Below are 23503 nucleotides of genomic sequence, written 5' to 3'. Positions count from 1 at the left end.
GGGATCTGAGGATGACCTCGTTGCATTTGGCACACAGCAAGCGGGAGGCAAATGTGAGCGGCGTGGGTGCCCTCTCTGGAGGAGTTCTGCTGCAAAGGGGAACAGAAAAACGGGAAGGTTGCTAGCGGGTGATAGGCAGCCCGGGGAGAGCGTTTTTAACGTCCGCACTCGGCCAGCACAGCCCTCGATGAGGTCCTGGCTTCCTGCCCTCGGCAGACTAACCTCGGAGGACTTTCTGGAAAACCGTGCACGCTGCAAGCAGTCAGGGCAGCGACGGGGGGGCGGGCGGCGGCCTCGGGGGCCCAGAGCCGCACGGCCGCGCGGGGTCATGGCGCTCACTGCCCACCGACGCGGCGAGGCCCGGCCCACGGCGCCCCAAGCTTTGGGCGGCGCCGGGCCTCCCGCCTCGGTGCACTGGGCCGCCTCTGAGAGCCCCAAAATGGAGGAGGGAAGGGAATCCCCTCGCGAGGGCGTCTCTGCGCGTGGGCCGCGTTCCTCCAGCGGTCGGCGCGCTTCCTGGCCCGCCGCGCGCACCCCTGCCCGCCGCGCGCACCCCTGCCCGCCGCGCGCACCCCTGCCCCGCCGCGCGCACCCTGCGGCCAGATCCCGGGAGCGGCGGCCGGCCCGCCGAGGTCAAGTGACCCGCGCCGGCCAATCGGCGCGCGGCTGCGGGTGGAGCCCGGCCCCGCCGGGCGGCGCTGGGAGTGTCGGCCCCGGGCAGTTGCAGAGGACGCGGCGGAGCGAGCGAGCCGGCGGCCGAGAGAGGTGCGGCTCCGGGTCCGCGCCGGGGGGGTCGCCGGGCGGGAGGTGGGGGGCAGCGGAGAGGGAGGCGGCGCCCCCCGCGGGGGCATCCCACCGGCCCGCCGCACCCCCGCCGCCGCGGCGCTCCCCGACCTCCCCTTTCTCGGCAGGACCAGGCCATGGAGAGCCAAATGCAGCGGGTTCGCGACGCGTTCGCGTCCGGCCGGTCGCGCCCCTTGAGGTTCCGGCTGCAGCAGCTCGAGGCCCTGAAAAGGATGGTGCAGGAGCGCGAGAAGGACATCCTGGAGGCCATCGCCGCCGACCTGTGCAAGGTACGCGCGGGGCGGCCGGCGCCGGGACACCCGCCTGCCGCCGTCCCACTTGGGGACCGCATTCCGCCCGAACTTTTGCATTTTTTTTTTAAATTTATTTTTGATTACGTAAGCACTGTGGGAGTGTTATCTCCAGCCGTACCGATAAAGCCAGTTTCCCTGGACTTTGCCGAAGCGCTGACGTGGCTTAGTCAGTGCCTCTAATTGCAGAGAACAGAGAAAGCAAGACACAAGTGTCTTCTGGCCTCTGTTCTCTTTTGTGAATTGCCTTTTATATCCCTGCCTGTTTTTCTGTTGCATTTGCGGTCCTTTCTTTTATTATTTCTGAGAGTTCTTTGTATGTTGCGGATTTCGGTAATTTGTCAGCTTAATGTATCGCAAAATGTTTTTCTCCAGGTCTGTTTCTTGCCTTTTGGTTTATGGTTTTCTTTTGTTGACAGGTTTTTGGGTTGTCGTTGCTGCGTTGAAATTTTCCTCCCTGACTCTGTGCTTTAGGCCAGTGCTCCTCAAACTGGAATGCCTTAGTGAATCACCTGGGGATCTTGTTAAAATGCAAGCTATAGTTCAGTAGGTCTTGGAGGGCATCTGAGATTCGAAGTTTCTAACAAGCTCCCAGGTGATACCATGTTGCCTATTCTGAAACCACGCTTTTTAAAAATTATTTCATTTTTTAAAATTGAGGTATAGTTGATATACACTATTATATTAGTTTCAGGTGTACGATGTAAGTGTGCAATATGGCTTTTTTCATTTATTTCCCCTTCTCTGGGTCCACCCATATTGTCACAAATGGCAAGATTACTTGCTTTTTTGGGGCGCCTGGGTGGCTCAGTCGTTAAGCGTCTGCCTTCGGCTCAGGTCATGATCCCAGGGTCCTGGGATCGAGCCCCGCATCGGGCTCCCTGCTCCGCGGGAAGCCTGCTTCTCCCTCTCCCACTCCCTCTGCTTGTGTTCCCTCTCTCGCTGTCTCTCTCTGTCAAATAATAAATAAAATCTTTAAAAAAAAAAAAAAAAGATTACTTGCTTTTTTAGGGCTGAGTAGTATTCCATCATATACATGTGTATGTATCTATACACGTGTGTGTATATACCACGTTTTCTCTTTCTGTTCATCTATCAGACACTTAGGTTGCTTCCGTATCTTGGCTATTGTCAATAATGCTGCAGTGAACGTAGGGATGCATAAGTCTTTTTGAATTAGTGTATTTTTTTTTTTAAGATCTTATTTTTTAGAGTAATCTCTACACCCAGTGTGGGTCTTGAGCTCATACCCCCAAGAGCAAGAATCCGCATGCTCCACCGCCCGAGCCAGCCAGGCGCCCCTTCATTAATGTTTTCGTTTTCTTTGGATAAATACTCGGAAGTGGAATTGTGGGATGGTGTGGTATTTCTGTTTTTAATATGGCACACACCCTAAAATTAGTCAATAAATCTCCTTCACATATGGCCCAGGCGCTTTTCAAACCGCTACCTCTATGCTGAGTGAGTTTGTGTGCAGACGGCTTAAGAGCAGAGTCTTGGTTTCTTGTAGCCCTCCAGTTCGTCACTGACCCCGTCCCCATCAAGCCCCGCCGATTTCCAAAGCCAGAGTTACAGAGGCTCCTCGGTGCAGGTCCCGAGGGTGGGGACACCTGATGTGGGGCTTGAACCCCTCCCTCTTCAGGGAGGATCTCCATGCCTATCAGATCACTGCTGGCTGTGGGTCCCCGGGCCGGGGGGTGTGCGTTTGGACTAGACCATGTCTCTGCTCCCCCCGCCCTTCTCCATGTAGCTTCTTCTTTATGTCTTTAGCTGTGGAAGAGGTGTTCTGTGGGTCTTTAGGTCGTTCTCAGAGAAGAGTTACTCTCTATGTGGTGGGAGCCTTGGAGACTTCGTGGGAGGAGGTGAGCTCGGGATCCTCCTACTCCACCATCTTCCCAAAAACACCTGGAACGACTTTTTGAGTAGCAAGGTGGGGGGTAGTATTTAGGGTGTAAGTATATTACTCTCTATTTTTTTTTTAATTTTTTAAAAAAGATTTTATTTATTTATTTGACAGAGAGAGACACAGCGAGAGAGGGAACACAAGCAGGGGGAGTGGGAGAGGGAGGAGCAGGCTTCCCACTGAGCAGGGAGCCCGACGCGGGGCTCGATCCCAGGACCCCGGGCTCATGACCTGAGCCGAAGGCAGACCCTTAACGACTGAGCCACCCAGGCGCCCCTACTCTCTATTTTGTTATCACCTTGTTTTTACATTTTATCTTTATTCCAGGGGTAACAAGGCCCTGCTCTGGTTCTGTGAGTCTCCCTCACTTCCCCCAGTCAAAGATTATTTTGAGGGGTAGTAACACCAGCAGTAATAGTAACAACGGTAACTCTAAACTTTCCTTTTTAGCACTTTTGGTAGAGAGAGACTGTGATACCAAATAAACAAGGTGATATAATTAAGATTTCAAAAAGGATGAATCAGTCATTCTATAAACATCAGATGTTCGTGTGAGTACGTGTATATATATATGATTACTAAAGAAAAACGGTAATCCCTTGCCCTTGCGGGATTTGAATTTGGGAAACAAAACATACACAGATAGAGTGTGAATACAGTTACAAATCAGTGTGTAAAGGTGAGACATTAAGATACACATCAGAGGGCGCCTGGGTGGCTCAGTTGGTTAAGCGACTGCCTTCGGCTCAGGTCATGATCCTGGGGTCCCTGGGATCGAGTCCCGCATCGGGCTCCTTGCTCAGCGGGGGGTCTGCTTCTCCCTCTGACCCTCTTCCTTCTCGTGTGCTCTCTCTCTCATTCTCTCTCTGTCAAATAAATAAATAAAATCTTAAAAAAAAAAAAAGATACACATCAGAGGCAGAATTGCTATGATTTATGAAGTGTGATCAAGACAGGCTAATATTAATCAGGGAAATCTTCCTGAAAGAAGTAATGTTTAATCCTGACTCTAAAAGGCTTGGATCTGGGATACCTGGGTGGCTCAGTTGGTTAAGCATCTGCCTTCAGCTCAGGTCATAATCCCAGCATCCTGGGATCAAATCCCGCATCGGGCTTCTTGCTGGGTGGGGAGCCTGCTTCTCCCTCTGCCTGCCTCCCCCCCACCCCCATGCTTGTGCGCACGCTCTCTCTCTCTGACAAGTAAATAAATAAAAATCTTTATAAAAAAAATAAAAGGCCTGGATCAGTAAAGAAGGATTTAGAGGGGTTGACTATTTTAGAGCCAAGTTCGCAAGGCCTTGCTGAGGGCATGAAGGGTGTGAAAGGAGTCTGCACAGCAAACCAGCTTAGTCTCATAAATGTGTACCTGACCTGATTTTCGGCGTTCAGGGCTGAGTGTGTCAGACTTGTGCAAGGTTAACCGTGACTCTCTTTGTAACAGAGTGAACTCAATGCATACAGTCACGAAGTCATTACCATTCTTGGCGAACTTGATCTTGTGCTGGAGAATCTTCCTGAATGGGTTACTGCTAAACCGGCTCAGAAGAACCTGCTCACCATGCTGGACGAGGCCTATGTTCAGCCGGAGCCCCTGGGAGTCGTACTGATTATTGGAGCTTGGAACTACCCCTTTGTTCTCACCATGCAACCTCTGATCGGAGCCATTGCCGCAGGTCTGGGGTCATTTGCTGTGGTGGTTTGCCTTGCTTTACACCAGCAGTGTACCGAGGATGCAAAAGTATTATCATCATTCATGTATATATATATATATATGTGTATATATATATATATATATTTTTAGTAAGCGCAAAGCAGTTCATTAAAGTGAAAGTCCACTGTCAGGGTAGGTGAGCAGACAGGTTCTGCGGGGTGGAACCGGCCAAAGGTTGTTTTGGGACGGGTTATTATTAGGTCTCTCTGGGCTGGGAGGAGCTGTGATGTAGAAAGGAATTTTTTTTTTTTTTAATGTTTTTTTCTTTTAAAGTAATCTCTACACCCAGTGTGGGGTTCAGACTCATAATCCTGAGATCAGGAACCACACGCTCTGTTGACTGAGCCAGCCAGGCACCCCTTTATTTTATCATTTTTAAAGTGGGCTCCAGAGATTTGTTTGCATGGTGACTGTTTTTTGAAATACGCGGAGAATGAACCTGTGAGGGTCTAGAGTCATGCGTTGATGGGTCCAGGAGTTGGGAGTCAGCCATCCATGTTCTCGGGTGGTTTTAGTTGCTGACTCTGGCCTTGGGTGAACCATTTGATCGTATCTGACCAGATTCTTCATCCAGCTGTGGGCTGTGGGAGTAACGCTAGCTTGGGTCTATGGCAGACACCGGGAGATTTTCTCACTTCTGCCGGATCCCAGTCAACAACTTTATGTTGACAAGGCTTGTTCGCCCAGTAATTCCAAGGCAAACAGGAAAGTCCAACGATGAGAGTGGGAGTAAAGCTATAGGAGTAGGGGAGGATGATGGAGCCTATTGTCAGTGATGTGAAGCTAATGGGCACCAAGGAGTTCGAATCTGAGGGAGTACGACAAGCTCTTGGGGTGCCCAGGTGGCTCAGTCGGTGAAGCATCTACCTTCGGCTCAGGTCATGATCTTGGGGTCCTGGGATCGAGCCCCGCATTGGGCTCCCTGCTCAGCGGGGAGCCTGCTTCTCCCTCTCCACCTGCCCCTCCTCCCACTTGTGTGCACGAGCTCTCTCTCTCAAATAACTAAAATCTTTAAAAAAAAAAGACAAGCTCTTAACACTCGTTGAGGAAGAGCAGAATTCACAGCTGCAGAAGTAATAGGAGTACCTAGCCTGTATTCCCACCATGAACACCGTTCTGGTAGGTTTTAAAGTTACTCAAGTCTTAAAAGATGCTGTCCTGCTTTTTTTGCTTTGTTTAGGAAATGCTGTCATTATCAAACCTTCTGAACTAAGTGAAAAAACGGCTAAGATCTTGGCCGAACTCCTCCCACAGTATTTGGACCAGGTAATAATGTCTTGACCCACCCTCAGTGTGTCCGTTTCTAGTGGAGGGGGGGGACACACATCTGATCTTCCTACTAGTGCGTGTCATGGATGGCTGTCTGCATGGAATTGCTGTAGGGAGGAGTCCTAATTTAGGATTTAGGATCGAGTCATGACTGGACTTGTACATGTTACTGGAACAATCTGGAGGCTGACCGTGGGCTCTCCTTGCTGTCCTGTCACTGTCACTCCCACGGAACTACATTGTCCTAATAGCTGTGGTTATCCGGCTCAAGAGGGTGATGAAGACAGGGAGAGGTCATGGGTCGAGTAGGATTTGGAACCAGAAGATGGAGGTTGCAGGCCCGGCTTTGCCCCTCACCCCATAAATTCTTCAGTCTCCATGGGGATAGAAAGGCCCACCCCGCCTCTCTGAGACCTTGTTGGGGGACCAGTCACAGACGTTCCGTAGATTAACCCACATGCAAGTTAAAACTTGAAGCGTTTGTTGGACAATTGAACTGTGGGGTGAGCGAGAACTAACGAGGCCTCGTAATTAGTAGGGGATCGAGTGGAAGCATGAGGCCCCCCAGGCCGCTTTTATGTCATGCTCTCTGAGTCTTTTGAACAGCTGTCTCTGTGTCCCGTCCTTGCTCTCTGTTTCCTGTCCTTGCTCCTCAGCTGCTGCTGCATGAGGCGCTCTTCCATTCTAGCTGTTCGTGAGGAAGAGCACAGGGCACCTGAGGGCTCCATCCGGAGCACTGGGACCTCTCCCCAGTCCCGCGTAAGGAACCTGAGGCTCACAGATGTGCAGTAGGGCTGCTAGTGAGTGATGGAGCCCAGACCGAGTCCAGATCTGACTTCTAGAGCGAGGGCTCTCCCCTCCGTTGCCTCGAGTTCTGCTCGTTCCTGGCCCCGGGCTGAGCCCTGCACGGTTGCGGAGGGTGAGAACGTTCAGCTCGAGACGCTCAGCTGGAGCTGGGACCTGTCCCCTGCTCCCTGATCTCAAACTCTTCACCAAAATCTCCCACTCGCATGGCCCCCATCTCGCGCATCTCCCCAGTCGAATCCATCCAGCCATTTGATCTCTTCTCTTGGGTGTCCTCACTGCCGAGCTCGGTGTGGAAACCGCAGGCGGAGGGGTCTCAGACGCCCGCAGACTCTGTTCTGCACGTGTCCTCTGTCAGCGCCCTCCTGCCTCCTCCCCGGGGCCGCTCCCCCTCTTTTCCCCACTGTTCCTGAATGCTGCAGGTTTACGTCGAAGAAAGTGCTCGTTAGATGGTGGGATTAATGTGGTGACGTCAGTGCTTCTGTTTCTCCTTCCTGAAGGACTTGTATGCTGTTATTAACGGTGGCATCAAAGAGACCACGGAGCTCCTGAAGCAGCGGTTTGACCACATTCTCTATACGGGGAACACGGCCGTTGGGAAGATTGTCATGGAAGCCGCCGCCAAGCATCTGACCCCCGTGACGCTTGAGCTGGGAGGGAAGAGCCCGTGTTATATCGACACGGATTGTGACCTGGACATTGCCTGCAGGTGAGCCTGCTTATATCTGAGGGCTTCCCGACACCGACAGGTTGGTGTGTCCTCTCGGCACCAGGGTCCTGGGCCTCCTGGCTCAGAGAGACATCGGGACGCTTGGGTGGTTGATGTCCCCAGGGGCAGCGGAACTCCTTCCCAAACCGTCTCTTGCTGCCTCTGCCAGAAGAAACGAGCAGTGGGTCTTGACATTGCGTGGTTGTCCTTAGGAGATACAGAAAAGTGCTTTCTTAAGGTTACAGACATAGCAAGAAATTTCACTCTTCTGCTGGTAGCTGATCCGGCCAGTAGGTAAAGGATCGCGTGTACATAATAAAATCTTCAGATTCCCAACAGAATGGTATTATGCTCACCTCTTAACGAGTTCCTTTGTTGACAAAAATCAGTTATTACTCGTTTTCACTCAGAATAACATCGTGCAGCTGGGAGCCAGAAAACAAAAGGTTTCAGGTTCTCTCTCTGCTAGATCAGGTTTAGCTCCCCGGAAATGCCAAAACCCAGGACTGGCTCTGTGCTTCTCGGGGTGGTCTGGCTTCTCGCTCCCCTTCCAGAGATGCACAAAGAGGGCTTGTAGGCAGGTAGGCCGTGTCCAGGTTGTCTGGTTGCCAGAGCATGAGGCCTTCAGGGAAGGTTCAGGAAGCAGGCTTTGATCCATATGTAGGTGCGGCTTTCCAGAGTGGGCACGGGCTCCCCAGAGAAGAGGGTGGTCTTGGGGGCTGGCTGCTTTCCTGCTTTTTAGCTGAACCTCTTGCCAGCAGGACCTAGAGCCACAACCGGGAAAATTGAAGTCTGGATGGAACTCCTGACATCTGGATGTCCCCTTGGCTAGAGTGGGAGGAAAGAGGGTGTGGGAGTCTGCTGTTTTTCTCAGAACTGGCAGTGGCTTCGTTGCTTATAAAGTACTGTTTCCCACGAGCTGGCACGAGAACGTCTCTGCTCCTTAGAGTATACTGTGTCGGTGGGAAAATGCATCCTGAGTCCCAACCGACTGATTTAAGAGATGAGTTTTTTTTTTTTTTTTAAGATTTTATTTATTTATTTGAGAGAGAGAATGAGATAGAGCATGAGAAGGGGGAGGGTCAGAGGGAGAAGCAGACTCCCCACTGAGCAGGGAGCCCAATGCGGGACTCGATCCTGGGACTCCAGGATCATGACCTGAGCCGAAGGCAGTTGCTTAACCAACTGAGCCACCCAGGTGCCCCTAAGAGATGAGTTTTTAAAACATTTTTGTTCTTTATAAAGACTACAGGGGCACCTGGGTGGCTTGGTCAGTTAAGCATCCGACTCTTGACTTCAGCCCAGGTCATGATCTCAGGTTCGTGGGATCGAGCCCCACATGGGGCTCTGTGCTCAGCGCAGAGTCTGCTTGTCCCTTTCACTCTGCCCCTCCTCCTGCTCATGCTCTCTCTCTCTCTCTCTCAAATAAAAAAATAAAATCTTTAAAAAAAATAAGTACAAGGACTACTAAGTAAATCTATGAATACTGCTAGTTGCAAAAGAGTCAAACAACAGAAGAGGTGTAGCAGATGAATAGTAGACCGAATTCTATGGCTTTTCTGGTTTTTCCCCCCTCAGGCGTATAACTTGGGGGAAGTACATGAATTGTGGCCAAACCTGCATTGCTCCTGACTACGTTCTCTGTGAACCGTCCCTCCAGAATCAGATTGTGCAGAAGATTAAGGAAACTGTGAAGGTTTGTGCTTAATGTATCTGAGTCCGTTGGTTTTGTTAAGCTCTGCATCTAATCAGCTGTGCGGGCAGCATTCCTGGTCCCTCCCCCGCCTCCCCAGGAGAATTCCAGGAGCATATGTGGCTGAATTAATTTATGGGCTGATTCAGAATGCTCTGGGCAGCTTTCATAGAATGTCTGCTAGGAGCAAGATAGGTTGGTGTTTAACCCACTTCAACTGTCTAGTTGATGTGTTGAAACAACTATTTAGTTGTAGCACAGACTCCGGAAAAAAAAAAATGAAATAGCTATGTTTCATGGTTTTTTTTAGAGGATATTGCCAATCCTGTGAAATGCAATCAGAGGCCCTTTGGCCTGTTGGCCATTGCTGATTCAGGTATTGGTTCTTTTGTGTGCAGAGGGCTTAGGAAGGCCAGTAGTTTGGAGGAGTGAGTTAATCAAGTAAGTATGGATACTATACTCTCGGCCTGGTTATCAGGCTTTCAGGGTGTTCCAATTAAAGATCTCTCTAGAAGGAATCGAGAAATGCTGTGGTAGTGGCCTGAGCTAAACCTCGAAGAAATGTAGGATTGGGAAGAAAGAAGGGGGTGAACCAGTGTGACTGAGCTCACCGGTGGGAGGGGGTCATTAAGCCCCCTGGGTGGAAGAAATTACTGGAACAGTCACGGTTCACTCAGCAGATGCTAACTGAGGCCTCAAAGGAAGGATTGGGGACACCGAGGAGTAACATTATGGTCAGAGAATGAAGAGCGTGTCCCGGGAAGTTGAGAGAAAAGCAGGGATCCAGGAGGGGTCACTCTGGGCACAAGGGGCCGAAGGTCTTGATGTGGGACTTGGCCGTGAGGGATGGGACTGAAGATAGGGCCAGAAAAGTAGAACAGGAAAGGGGTATTGGCCAGACTCAAGGAATGTGGGGTGGCAGGGCTTCAGGGTACCTGTGAGACGGAAAACCCCTGGAGATTGGAGAAGACGTGCCTAGTTGAGTAGGGGGATGAACTTGGTTTCAAAGGAATAGGATCCCCTCTGCCTTCCTTTGAGGCATTTCTGTCCTTAAGACAGTGGTTCTCAACTGAGGTTCTACCAGGGAACTGTATATGGAAGTTTCCAGTCCTCACCTTCCGAAGACTGCAGTTCAGTTGGTCTGGGGTCTCCAGGTGATTCTAAGGGGCAAGTAGCCTAGAAAACCACTGTTAGTGGCTCCGGAGTTGGGGCCCGGGAAGTTGGGGCCCGTCAGCAAGCTGCCTGGGTGATTTTTGGCACCTAGGCCTGAGGGCGTTGCTTGGGGGTGGTGGTGAACAACGCTCCTCTTGACTTGAGAGTAAATTGAGAGCATTCACCTCCAGGACGGCCGCCGACCAGTCTGCAGGAGATCCATACAAACCCCGGACATCACAGAGAGTCCTCTGGTCTGTGCACCTGCTTTAATTCTCATCCTCAGCCTGCCAGAAAGCGTAAACACTGTTAGACGACCTGAGGGAGAAGGGCGGTGATCTACAACCAGATGGCTTTTTGGGGACAAGTGGGTTTTGCAGTTATTAAAGACACTGAAATAGGGGCCTTTTGTGGCAATTAAATACTACTGTTCTAAATAGGAATTTTATGGCGAAAATATAAAAGAATCTCCTGACTATGAGCGGATCATCAACCTTCGTCATTTTAAGAGGATACTAAATTTGCTTGAAGGACAAAAGATCGCTTTTGGTGGGGAGACCGACGAGGCCACGCGCTACATAGGTAATGGAAATTCACCTCTTGCTCTGGGGACACGGGCCGCGTGACAGTTTTCATTGACTCTATTGTCGCTGAATAAACTCTTAGATACACAATGTTTAATAAGCGACGACACACTGTTTTCTGGTGTGCGGCCTTAAAAACCACTCGGATGGTTTTATGTCTTTATAAATAACAGCACCCATGTCACGCTGGATTTTTGCCTTTACACGTTTTTTTTGGTTTTTTTCCTTTCTGCAACCTGTAACCTACCACCCTGAGAAGCAAAACAGAACTCTCGTGTAAGTCTTTCTGGTTTCTGGCTGGAGGGACAGCCCAAGGAGGAAATCATTCTTCCACAAGTAGTGAGTGGCAGTACTGTTCCAGAAAGAATGTTTTCTTGTTTTATTTATTTATTTATTTATTTGTTTGTTTTTAAAGGACTTATTTATTTATTTACAGAGAGGGAGGGGGGCAGGAGGGGTAGAGGGAGAGGGAGAGAGAATCTTAAGCAGACTCTGCCCTGGGCATAGAGCCTATTGGAGCTCTGTCTCATGACCCTGGGGTCACGACCCGAGCCGAAGCCAAGAGTTGGCTCCACCACCCAGGCGGCCCGGAAATAATGTTTTGATTTATCAGGCTTGACATTATTTGTTTACTTTCTTTATGTGTTCTTTTATTCTTTGCCATGAATATGTATTCCTGTTGCATGTTGAACCCATTGTTCTATTTCTTTTTTTTTTTTTTTTACGATTTTATTTATTTATTTGAGAGAGAGAATAAAGCACGAGCCAGGGGGAAGGGCTAGGGAGAAGCAGGCACCCCGCTGAGCAGGGAGCCCGATGTGGGACTTGATCCCAGGACCCAGGGATCATGACCTGAGCCGAAGGCAGACGCTTAACTGACTGAGCCACCCAGGCTCCCCGAACACATTGTTCTAAAATAACTTAAGGTGACAGGGGTATAACACATTTATTTGGCAGAAGAGCTGCCTCAAATGACTTTACTTAGCCCCTCTTATCAGATGGGATGCTGCACATCCCCAAAAAACCCGACTTCAAAAAACCTAAAACCATAAAGGACTTAAAACAGTGAGGAAGAATGTATTCTCTCTCATCAGTAATGGCCTCCAAACCCCCAATTTTTCATCCTTCTGTTTTCCCATCAGCCGTTGACTTTGCCCGCTCCTCGGCCCATCAGCAGCAAGAGGAAAGGTCTGTTGCAATTAGCTCACCCAGTTAGGAGCCTCCCCCGACCTGGAGCCCAGGTTAGCTTACCTGAGCGCACGGCTCCGTGGGGAGTAGACACCCACACGGAACGGTTCTCTGAGCCCGGGAAGCAGCAGGCGGTGGCTTTGGGGTGACAGCAGAGACAGCACCCTTTGGGGTGCTGGCGAGAGCCGTCTTCTGCCACGTTGCCAGGGTGACCCAGTAGGAAACGCGGCGGAAAGGAAGAGAGCAGACTTGTTATTGGCGGTGTCTTCTGTTTTAGTTGAAGACCCGGCTTGTTTACGGGGTCTTTCGGAGTGCTGCTCTTTGGTGCCTGGCCCGGCACGGACGCCTGGACGCTCTGCAAAGCTTTTGTCAGCATCCATGATGTCCTCCTTTCTCGTGCGCCTTCCCCATAGTGGCTGGAACTCTGAACTCAGGGACTCTTTTTTTTAAAGATTTTTTATTTATTTATTTGACAGAGAGACACAGCGAGAGAGAGAGCCCAAGCAGGGGGAGTGGGAGAGGGAGAAGCAGGCTTCCCACTGAGCAGGGAGCCTGATGCGGGGCTCAATCCCAGGACCCTGGGACCATGACCTGAGCCGAAGGCAGATGCTTAACTGACTGAGCCACCCAGGCGCCTCTGAACTCAGGGACTCTTGACCCTTGAAGTCCGTTCTTAACCTATCTAACAGAGTTGAAATAAAGGGCAACGAGATCCTACGCATGAAAGCACGCGAGTTAAGAAGTAGTGCTGATTTGATCCACAGAGGGGCTGTCTGCACCCCCAGACGGAAACATAACCGCCTGGTCCATGTGAATATGGCTGTGAACAGGGTTAGATAGGAATATTCTCAAGTGTCTGTATCTTTCCTTCGCTTTGCATGGGGATCCCCCGATGCACAAGCTTGGAGACAGAGCACGGTTCCTCCACATCCAGACTCAGGACTTTATTTTTATTTTTGTCAATAGCTAATACTTGGGCAAGAGCTGCGAGGGGATGGTTCGGTGAGCCAGCGAAACGAACCTAAGATGAGAGCTTGGCATTCCCGTCTTTGACTTCACGATTTCACCTCGCTGCTTCCTTTTTCAGCCCCAACGATCCTTACTGACGTTGATCCTGAAGCCAAGGTGATGCAAGAAGAAATTTTCGGGCCAATTCTTCCCATCGTGCCTGTGAAGAATGCCGACGAAGCCATAAAATTCATAAACAGCCGTGAAAAACCGCTGGCTTTTTACATCTTTTCTCACAACGATAAGGTAAACGCTCCGGAGAATGACTCCCTGGCATAAGCCACCATCACAGACCCTGTTCCTCTTTGGCCACAAAGCAAACAATGTTCTATTTTGTCGAGTCACAGAGTCCACCGAGTGAGGCGCTGCTCACAGATGGCTGTCTTGGGTAGTGAGACCCTGGGGTTATGGCTGTCACCCTTACCATACTCCCTGGGGTCAGACCTGAGTGTTCAGGGCTGTGTCACGAACTTTTGCACCAGCAGTCATCTCCCCTGTAATTGGAAGGGTTCCATACCAGCCTTAGAAGCTTCTGTGGCATTAACCCCCAGGGCGTTCCTGTGTGAGAGCCTTCCCTCTTACCCCAGTGGCATTTGCGGCGCTCAGGTGGGCTCTGTGGGACTGAGGTCTGTGGCACGGTCACGGACGTGGTTGTGCAATCGCACACTTCGCTTTCTCTAGCTCCTTTGTTGTTAGAGTGAATGGGGCCACGCCAGCCAGGTGAGTGTGTGATGCCATATCACACCAGGGCGAGCAGCCCCCCCACCCTGCTGCACGGCTCATGAGGGGACCGGCTGTTGCTGAGGGACGGTGGCCTTGAGGTGGGCAAGTGGGCTCAGGAGCCCTCTGGAGAAAGGGGAGACCCACACGGAGGCGGGACCCGTCAAGGTCTAGGAGTTCACACACCAGAGGTTTTGCGGAGAGCCTCCCATGGTGACTCGCAGCTTCTGGAGCCTGCCGTTCTTGGAGGTACAGCTCTGTAAAGTGACACCGAACGCGTGGGCCTCCGTAAATAATGGGTTATTAACTGTGGTCAGTTTAAACGACCACAGGTGATGCGGACGAGAACCTGGAAGCCCGAGGTCTCCTGGGCAGCGTGCAAGTCCGAGGGGGCGCGCTGCCCAGCAACGGGGTCACCTTCAGTGACCACAGTCCACTGTGACGCTCATGACTCGAGCTCCCGAGGGCTCGTGGGCAGCGAGGTGAAATGACATTACCAGTCAGGTGTCCTCGTGCCTGTTCCGGCCTTCGGCCAACCGTGTCCTCAAAACAAATAGAATACCAAGTCTGAGATCTAATGTGCTTGGCAGCTCCGACACACCAAAGGGTATGTGTCAGTCCCGCGCCGTCACTTAGAGGAGAGGGAGAGAAATAGCGACGGGTGAAAACCAGGACGTAGTCTGCGCTGTCCCTCGCGGACACAGGCTTCCGTGGCCGTCGCGGGTGCGCGGCCGTAGAACAGACCAGTTCAGTGCTGCGCCCCTCGAAGGACCAGGGACGGGTCCGAGCACGTGGGCACGATCGCGTTGGCCAAGTGCCGCAGCGCTGCAGAGGGTTGACGCGTGTGGCTCCGTGCGGTCCGCGTGCGTCCCCTCCCTGCGCCACGGGCGTCACTCACCCGAGCCCGCGTTCCCTTCCTCAGCTCGTCCGACGGATGATCGACGGCACGTCCAGCGGCGGCGTCACCGCCAACGACGTCATCATGCACTTCACCCTCAGCTCGTTGCCCTTCGGAGGAGTGGGTGAGTGCGCCTGGTGCCGGTTCCAGAAGCCGCGCGGTGGCTCCGATCACCTGGCCACCCCGGTGGGGGCTGCCTTCCCGCCACCCTGTCAGGCCCCCCGGCCGAGGGCTGACTCCGTCCTGTCACCCCCTCCCGTCTTTAGCAGCCCCCGGCACAGCCTATAACCGGCTTTGTTCCTTTTGTTGGTTTACTTATCTATTGGTTATTACTTGGTTATTGTCCTTCTCTTAGAATGAGGGCATTTTTTTTGGGGGGGTGGAGGGGGGACAAAAGCCAGGTCTCAGATTCATAAATAAGGTCTTTTTCAAAGTGAGGTAGCGAATGCCGGGTGCAGAACGCCCAGAGCAGGCGGCAGTCGGGGTTTCTTTTTTTTTTTTCTTTTTTCATTGTTTGCATATAACACCCAGTGCTCCATGCAGAACGTGCCCTCCTCAATACCCATCACCAGGCTAACCCATCCCCCCACCCCCCTCCCCTCTAGAACCCTCAGTTTGTTTTTCAGAGTCCATAGTCTCTCATGGTTCGTCTCCCCCTCCGATTCCCCCCTTCATTCTTCGCCTCCTGCTTTCTTCTTCTTCTTCTTTTTTTTTTTTTAACATATAATGTATTATTTGTTTCAGAGGTACAGATCTGTGATTCAACAGTCTTGCACACTTCACAGCGCTTACCATAGCACAGACCCTCCCCAGTGTCTATCACCCAGCCCCCCATCCCTCCCACCCCCCACCACCCCAGCAACCCCCAGTTTGTTTCCTGAGATTAAGAATTCCTCATATCAGTGAGGTCATATGATACTTGTCTTTCTCTGATTGGCAGTCGGGGTTTCTGAGGCCCCCTTGCTGTCTGCTCAGGGTGGGGCGACGTCATCCTCCGTGTCCACCCCCAGGGCCCCCCCAGCCCTCTGTGTGGGGCGTAGCCTTTCCACGAATTATTGCCCGATTTGAGAAGAGAGCAAGAGACTCCCTGTGTTCTAGACAGGATGCACAGAAATTCGGAGAAGCTCCATGGACGCAACCTGGTCCCTGCTGTTCCCTTTGGGCGGTGACCGGCCTGACTCTTTACACTCCAGACGACTGGCTCTACTCTTATTTTTCCTTCAGGAGCTAGGTGGTCGGCTTCTCTAATATCTCATTAGAAGTATCACAAATAACGAACATGGAGGAATTCTTAGAGTAAAAAGCAATGAAAACCCTTGTCTTAAAAGCTCTTGCTCTGTACTCTCCCTCTGTGATCGCATAATGAGTCTATGGGAATGAAGTGGCTCATTTTAACAGGACTACCTGTTTCTGATCCGGGCTGGCTCACATGAGGCCCAGAGACCATGGCCTGCTTCCCAGCATGCCCTGTGTCGCATTCTAGGACGTAAGGGGATGGCCAGCACCCACCACTGTGCTTGGCACACATGAGGGGCATGTGGTGAGAGGCCAGTCGGGGGCCCAGGCTGGAGCTAGTGGGGGCTTGGACTCGCATGGTTGCAGGGGAGCTGGTGGAAAGGGGCTGGATATTTTGGGGGGTCAAGCTGATGGATTGCACGTGTTGTGGAGGGAGGGGCGGTGAACGAAAGCAATGAGAGCTTACAGGATGGGGGCTACTGTTCCTCACTGCCCGGATTCTTAAAGGATTCGGTGAGACTCCAGTCTCCTGTGCCTCAGTGCCCCCCAGGATCCTGGCTCCCACCAAAGACTCTCACTGCTCCACGTGGCGTCCTGGTGCCTCCTGAGTGCAAGTCGAGTGACTTGTGTTCAGTCCCTATTTTGCTTGACTAGGTTTGACTAGTAGAGTTTAGCATCATCGACCATATCCTCCTCTTTATAACAAAACCTCCCCCCCGGCTAAATGCAGAAGGAGTCCAGGCTTCCTAAGAAAAGGGAAGAATAAAAGCTTAGAGTACCCATACTCCGCTCTTTAAAGATAAGCTCTGGTGTACGTCCTTAAAATTCTTTTCTTTACATACGTATACATCAAATTTTGTTCAAAATCGTATCCTATTGTAGATTGTTTTTCACCCCATGTGTGAGAGGATAGTGTGATATTTTCCCACGTCAGCGTGGTCGTGTGTCATGATTTCAGTAACCGCATACTGCTCTGTCCTACCGCTGGGGCCTGTTTGTGTTTAATTCCTGGCCTTAGGTTTCTGTGATTCCAGATTTTTCGGTATTAGGATTCTAAAGCAGTTTTGTGCAATTTCTGATTTTTTCCTGAGGAAGAATGTCTCAAAGTGTCATTGCTGTCTTAAAAAGGCTTAGAGCTATTTTTTTTTTTAAAGTGAAATGCTTTTTGCCTCCTGTTTCTAAAAGTGATAAGAGGTTTTTTGGGGAAAAGAGCAACCACAACAACACTGCAGACAGCTGTAGGGATGAAATGTAATACTCTCCCAGGCATAAACCCTGTTAATGTGTTGACATATAGTTTGGATTTTTCCTTAAAAATGCGTATCTTTTGATGCATATTGCCAAATTTCCCCATAGCTTCAGTTGTCCCCTAAATGATGTACCAGCAGCCCCGTAAAGCACCAGTAAGTGCCTTCCTGGCCCCATTCATCTGTGCGGCGTATCTCCCCAGCACCCATAATAAAGAAGACTGTCCCGGAGCCTGGCTTTTGAAGAGGGCAGGGATTTCCACTTGCTTACTATCACCCAGCGGGGTAACCCTGTCATCCTGCCTCTGTTGTTGCTCTCTAGGAGCTTAGAGGAAGCAAGTGGGTGAAGAGGGCTATGGATAAAGCCACATGGAACAGCAGGAAAAGAGCACACGGTAGTTAAGAGTCCAGCCGACCTGGATTCACATTCTGGCTTTGCATTTTGCACCTTGGGCAGGTTTCCTGACCCTGCCAAGCTCCCTCACCCTCTCTGGGATCGGGAGCACTGATGCCTTTATACAGGGGGATTGTGGCGAGAATGGATTTAGAGAACACAGAGCAGGGGCCTTGTCTCGGTGAGAGCCGCTGGCCCGGAGAGCCGCAAGTCCTCGCTGGACCCTTGGAGAGTGCCCTGTTTGGCAGGGAGATCACCTTGCTGGTGAAGGTGGGGAGGAATCTCCTGAAAGAGCCCCTTGCACTGAGAAGTGAGATAGGGCAGCAGGGAGTGCTGGGGGTTTCCTCCGTCGGGCTTCGCACAGACAGGCAGCTTGTGTCACCTACAGTGGAGTGTGTCTTGTCTGTCCTCTCTGTTCCAGGTTCCAGCGGCATGGGGGTTTATCACGGCAAATACACTTTCGATACCTTCTCTCATCAACGTCCCTGCCTGCTGAAAAGTTTAAAGAGGGAAGGCGCTAACAAGCTCAGGTATCCTCCCAACAGCCAGTCGAAGGTGGATTGGGCAAAATTTTTCCTCCTGAAGCGCTTCAACAAAGGGAAACTCGCTCTGCTGTTACTGGCTTTCCTGGGCGTGGTGGCGGCCGGGCTGGCCAAGGTGAGTCCCTTTCTGGTCCCGCCCGAAGGGCTGTCGATGGTCCTCTTGCGTCAGGGGAGCTTCTCTACTTTTAGAGATGGACTCTGTCTCTCGTGTTAACTTCCCAAGTCTAGGGCAGGGTCGGTGACCGCAGCCTGCCCCGTCTTCCTGGGGAACAGCCACGACCCCCTGCCGACTTAGCGTAGCCACAGGGGTCGTGCGGCCCCCAGAGCCTAAACGATCACAGAAGGAGCGTGCCGACCTCTGGTGTAAGAGTTTTAAGACCCCGGGACGCCTGGGTGGCTCAGGCCATGATCTCAGGGTCGTGGGATCCATGGGATCGAGCCCCTCGTGGGCTAAATCTAAAAAAAAAAAAAAAAAAACCAAACCAAAAAAAAACCCCAAAGGTTAAAACCCTGCAGAACTTGCTTGCGGCGTTCCGAGCTGTCCAGTGGTCTGATCCTCGTGGTACTGGGTGTCTCCGTTCCGGTGTGCTGCTCCAGTGTCCCTGGCATCCGCAGGCAGGGCACTCGACGGGGAGAGTTCTGTGCTGGAGCGACTGTGACGAGGGAAGCGTGAATGTTCTTCCACCACAGTTGACTGCCCTGTAAATTCGGTCCTTGGTGATGAGTTCCTGCAGACGTCGGCTCCCTGAGTGGCCCACGATACCTGCCTTCCCAGGGCAGTCTGTGTGTCCCTGGGGGTGATGGAGAAGATCCAAGATGACGGAAATGAAGACAGGCGTGGGGGCAAGGCCACTGTGTTCTTGGGGTGCTCGGCTGGCCAAACCGAGGCGATGTACCCAATGTAGTGACAACGCCCGTGACCTGTCACCTTGGAAGAGAGGTCGGGTTCTAGCGTTTACTGGAAATAGCTGTGTTGTTCATGTCTGCACTTCAGTTACGGTTTGCAAGGGGGTTGGCTCGTCTGCCGGTATCACATAGCTTTGGTGGAACTGGAGAGACCAGTTGCATTTGAAATCATTTGGGTTTTCTCAGAAATACCAAGCTGTGCTGAGGAGAAAGGCCCTGTTGATTTTTCTGGCATTTTAGACCGTGTTGTCCAGTAAGCCGTGACGGACAGCCGATTCCACGACCCAGCTCTGTTAAGAGTGAGGTAGGAACTGCTTGTTTTCTATCCCTGTATAAAGTGGGCCAAGTCGGGTGTCTGTTCTCTCTTAGTGGTTCGTTTTCCCGTAGCTGGAGGCTTCTCAGAAAAAAATCTCCAGGCATTTATTTTGGAGCTGGGCCCAGGGTATCAGAGTGCTAAAACCTAACTTATCCATACTTTCAAAAGGGCGAGGGTGGCTCGCTGGGATCTTAAAAAAAAAAAAAACAAAACGTGTGGAGGTAATGGCCCAGCTGGGTCTAGATGAAGCCCACATCATTTCTAGAAAAAGGAGAGTCACGGGTGCTCCTCCTGCCTCCTCCCCGTCCGCTTAGCTCCCCTGGAGGTCGCACCAGCTGACCGGCTCAGATCTATAGGTACACGTACACAGTGAACCCTGTGCTTTATAATTGGAGACTCATCTTCTTTTTTATTTATTGATTTATTATTTTTTAAAGGTTTTATTCATTTGCGACACAGAGATACAGAGAGAGACAGCATGAGCAGGGGGAGAGGCAGAGGGAAAGGGGGAAGCAGGCTCCCCGCCAGGCAGGGAACCTGATGTGGGGCTCGATCCCAGGACCCCAGGATCATGACCTGAGCCGAAGGCAGACGCTCAACCATCTGAGCCACCCAGTCTCCCTGAGACTCATCTTCTAAAAAAAAAATCTCTTAGTCACTCTTTTGTTTTGTTTGGAGTTGTTTGGGTGTTTAAAAAGAAGTTTGACTTTAGAATTGGTGGTGGCAAACGGAGTGAATCAAAACACCGTGTGTAATTTAGAGGCTTTCAACTCCTCCCCCCGCATCTCCCCGAGGTCTGAGATGTGCCTGGGTCTCCGGTCGGTATCTGCCTGTCTTCTCTTGTCCCCAGACAACAGTCCCCAGCCTGAGAGGCACCTTCCTGCTGGTGGTGGAACCTCTTAGTATCGTGGGAAATTCAGAGCGCCAGGCTGTGGTGCTCCCCACAGGGGCAGCATGCCGGGTCAGACAGGCTGGGGCAGGCCAGGTAGCCTGCCCAGAGCTCCCCAAAGGGTTTGGCAGACAAGCCTTTCCCTGTGAACGGCTGGAGAAGCAGCAGTGTATTAAAACAGGTAGCTTGGAAACAGGAAAATGTGGCTTTGATCCCTGGCTCCGAGATCAACCCAATTCCGACTCTGAGCAAGGCCTTTTCTGAGCCCGCCCTTCGGCCTCGGCCTGCTCATCCATGGAATGGGGGCCACCAGCCGCGGTCTCTCAGTGGGGAAACCTCGGTTCTCACTATGAGCGGATGTGTTAGTGGTTCGGACCTTTTTGGATTCCGTGTGGGACCAGCGAGGATTTGGTTTTCTTTTCCTCTTTGCTGCTTCTCTGCTCTTGTCTCTGAGCTTGTCTTCTTTCTAGCAAATCACATTTTTTTTTTTTTTTAAGATTTTATTTATTTATTTGAGAGAGAGAGCACGAGAGGGGCGAGGGTCAGAGGGAGAAGCAGACTCCCTGGTGAGCAGGGAGCCCGATGCAGAACTTGATCCTGGGACCCCGGGATCATGACCTGAGCCGAAGGCAGTTGCCCAACCAACTGAGCCACGCAGGCGCCCAAATCACCTTTTATTTTAAAGAAGTGATTCTGAGCCCACGTTGTGCCTTTATTTGAGGAGTCTTTATCGGGACTACAATCATTTTTCTGAAATGGCCTTTCTGCACTTAGTAGTTATTTTATGTGCTGGGTTGTGATTTCATTAATTCACTTCACTAGAACGAGAATGGGCTTGGAACATTTCTAAATGGGAAATTGAAAGCAGCGATGATCAGTTTAAAGGGAGCATGACAAAATCACAGAGTGGAGAGGAATTTTCTATATGCATTTAAAAAAATATCTGTGTGTGTGTGTGTATGTGTGTATACACATCTATGCAAAGTAAAGTTCTAGTAAAGTGTAATATGAGCCACAGAAAGCATAGTAGGTGATGCAGGTTTTAAAAAGTTGAGAAAGATAAAGGGTTACAATTGAGAGATGTCATGAGGCCTTCGAGAATTGAGTATGCCATTAGAACTCTGAGTTTTCAGATTTCATGTCGAGACTTCAGCCTCCCACTCACAACTGGAGGATAGTAAATGAACATTTTCCATTCCTGGCTCAACGCTGATGTTGTCTCATTGACACGAGACCGAACACCGCCTCATCACCATTCCCTGTCTCGTTACTGTTGCTTTGCACTGGAGGGCATAGTCTTTTATCCTCAGCCCAAACTGCACTTAACTTCTTAGGGAGACAGGGACCTTTTTGTTAAACAGCGCATTTCGCGTCTCTGAAAATAGGAGGCATTTGGTTGAGTCCTGGTACGGAGTTCCTATTCCAGGGCTGGTCGGGTGGGGTCTTACACCAGCAGAGTAACCTGGATCCCTTTCTCCTCTCTCTAGGCTGGATACTACTGAAGAAAGATCCTGTTCAACCTCCTGGTTGCCTCTACTGAATTATTCCTCTATTAAATAGCTAATGAACCAGTTGATTTAAAACCCTACCCAAAATAGTAGGGAAATATGCAAATGCACCATAATCAACCCTCAAAGTCATTGCCACTCCTCAGGGATAAAACCTGCCATCTCAGCCAAACCCCAGCCTTCCTCCCCCACTCGGAGAACCCATTTTACATTGTATCACCCAGACCTTAGAGCTTGAGTCTAGGGGAGGAGAATATGATAGGCTAAACGTGGACTCCTTGGGAGATGTAAAGGAGTCTCCGAACCTGTTGAGTGACTTCTTCACTCCAGTTCATGGGACACAGGGGACCCTGCCCCCACCCCTGCTGCCTTCCGCCATCTTGCTGTGAAGCCGTCAGGGGCCCCTCCCAGCCCAGGGTTATCTGAAACCATCTGCATCCAGAGAGGTGAGGCTAGACCTTTCCAGCTCTGCTTGAGGTTTGAGGCACTAGAATTGTATATGGGGTTGGTGGGGGAGGGTCCCCGTCCCTCATCCACTGGGACACGAGGAATTGACTTTCAGGAGTCAACCCTCCTGTCAGATGTACCATCGGACCAGTGGTCTTCCTCCTTTCTCAACCATTCTCCACCCTTTCTCGTGTTTGGTTCGGGACAGTCTGCTGTCCAGAAATGCCTTCTGCAATTAATACCACGCAAATCATCTTGTACGTCCCGGGGCGTTTGGGAAGACAAGTTGCCAATTTCACGCAAGTATCCTCTGTCATTTTTCCTGTATAGGAGTTGTAGGATTCCACATCTCATAAAACCTAACTGGTGTGTTTTTATGCTGTAATAAAATGACTTATAACAATACTTATTCTCTCTCAGGATCTTAAAGTTTCAAGTCAGTGGACAGATCTTTAAGTTTCTTATATCTGCAGCACAATGCACATAAATTTCACTTTGCTACACTTCAGAGAGCTCCCTTTCTGAATAAGTGCAGCCTTCAGGACCCAACGCGGAAAGCCATTGCCTGTGGTGACCAAGAGGCCTCGGATATTCAGGACTTGGGAGCTGGAGAGCCTCAGGGGGCTGATGGGTGGATCGTTTGGAGGAGGACTCTGAAAGCCATAGCAGGTGGCCGTGCTGAAGGGGATGGAGGGCAAAGGAAGGGGATCTCTCCTGAGCACGGCCGAGACCTGAGACCCAGTGGGATAGAGCCCGGTGGAGTGCAGCCTCCCTGCCCTGCAGGTGACCCTCCCCGCCTCTGCGCAACAAGAGAATGTGTAATCAGCTTGGTTGTGTGAATCTCTTCCAGGAAGGCTGTCTGAGTGTGCGATCTTCATCCCAGGATGAGATGTCAAGACTTCATCACTAGGCTAGTCCATCAGGATAATCGGTCATAAAGTATCTTAGAATTTCCATGTGGAATTTTCATTTAGCATATTGTACATTCTAATTTCTAGTTCAACTAAATTATTGGCTTGTCTATTCGTATATCCTGCTTGAAAATAAATACACTGTATTTGCTAAAACTGGCATGAAGTTTAAGAATGACATTCTTAGCGTGGAACCCCTCATGCCCTGTTGTCTCGAAGACCATTCTTCGGCCATAAGTTTTCCCCCAACTGTAAATCCATTTTTTGCCTTTATCTATCACAGGTGGTATTGATCCACTTTCTTTAAGTCTTGCTTTCTCACTTAAATTCTTAGCCAAGATTTTCTCAGACTTTACTTTCTATCATTTGTGGGG

The 23503-nt window shown here is 50.9% G+C and overlaps 1 protein-coding gene across 3 annotated transcripts; it reads left to right on the top strand.

Annotated features, from left to right (window-relative positions):
* Positions 1-679: 679 nt before the first annotated feature.
* ALDH3A2 (aldehyde dehydrogenase 3 family member A2) lies at positions 680-23445 on the top strand. 3 transcript variants are annotated; one of them, XR_004302654.1, is made up of 12 exons: positions 680-765; positions 912-1073; positions 4439-4670; positions 5889-5974; positions 7282-7490; positions 9069-9186; positions 10776-10917; positions 13195-13361; positions 14758-14857; positions 18032-18267; positions 19245-19362; positions 21751-23445. XR_004302654.1 is itself a non-coding variant. In XM_032431923.1 (12 exons), exons 2-11 carry the CDS (start codon positions 921-923, stop codon positions 19320-19322), a joined length of 1467 nt encoding a protein of 488 aa, XP_032287814.1. In that variant the 5' UTR covers positions 680-765; positions 912-920; the 3' UTR covers positions 19323-19362; positions 21751-23444. The 3 variants fall into 3 exon arrangements, 2 of the variants coding, with proteins under 2 accessions (XP_032287814.1, XP_032287815.1); XM_032431923.1 differs by having other exon boundaries at positions 19299-19362; positions 21751-23444; XM_032431924.1 differs by lacking the exon at positions 19245-19362 and having other exon boundaries at positions 21751-23440.
* The last annotated feature ends 58 nt before the right edge of the window (positions 23446-23503 follow it).

Source organism: Phoca vitulina, unplaced genomic scaffold, assembly GCF_004348235.1.
Source record: "Phoca vitulina isolate PV1807 unplaced genomic scaffold, GSC_HSeal_1.0 scaffold47, whole genome shotgun sequence".
Taxonomy (NCBI): Eukaryota; Metazoa; Chordata; class Mammalia; order Carnivora; family Phocidae; genus Phoca; species Phoca vitulina.
Note: the sequence above shows the minus strand (reverse complement) of the source record. Positions and strands in the feature narration are given on the sequence as shown.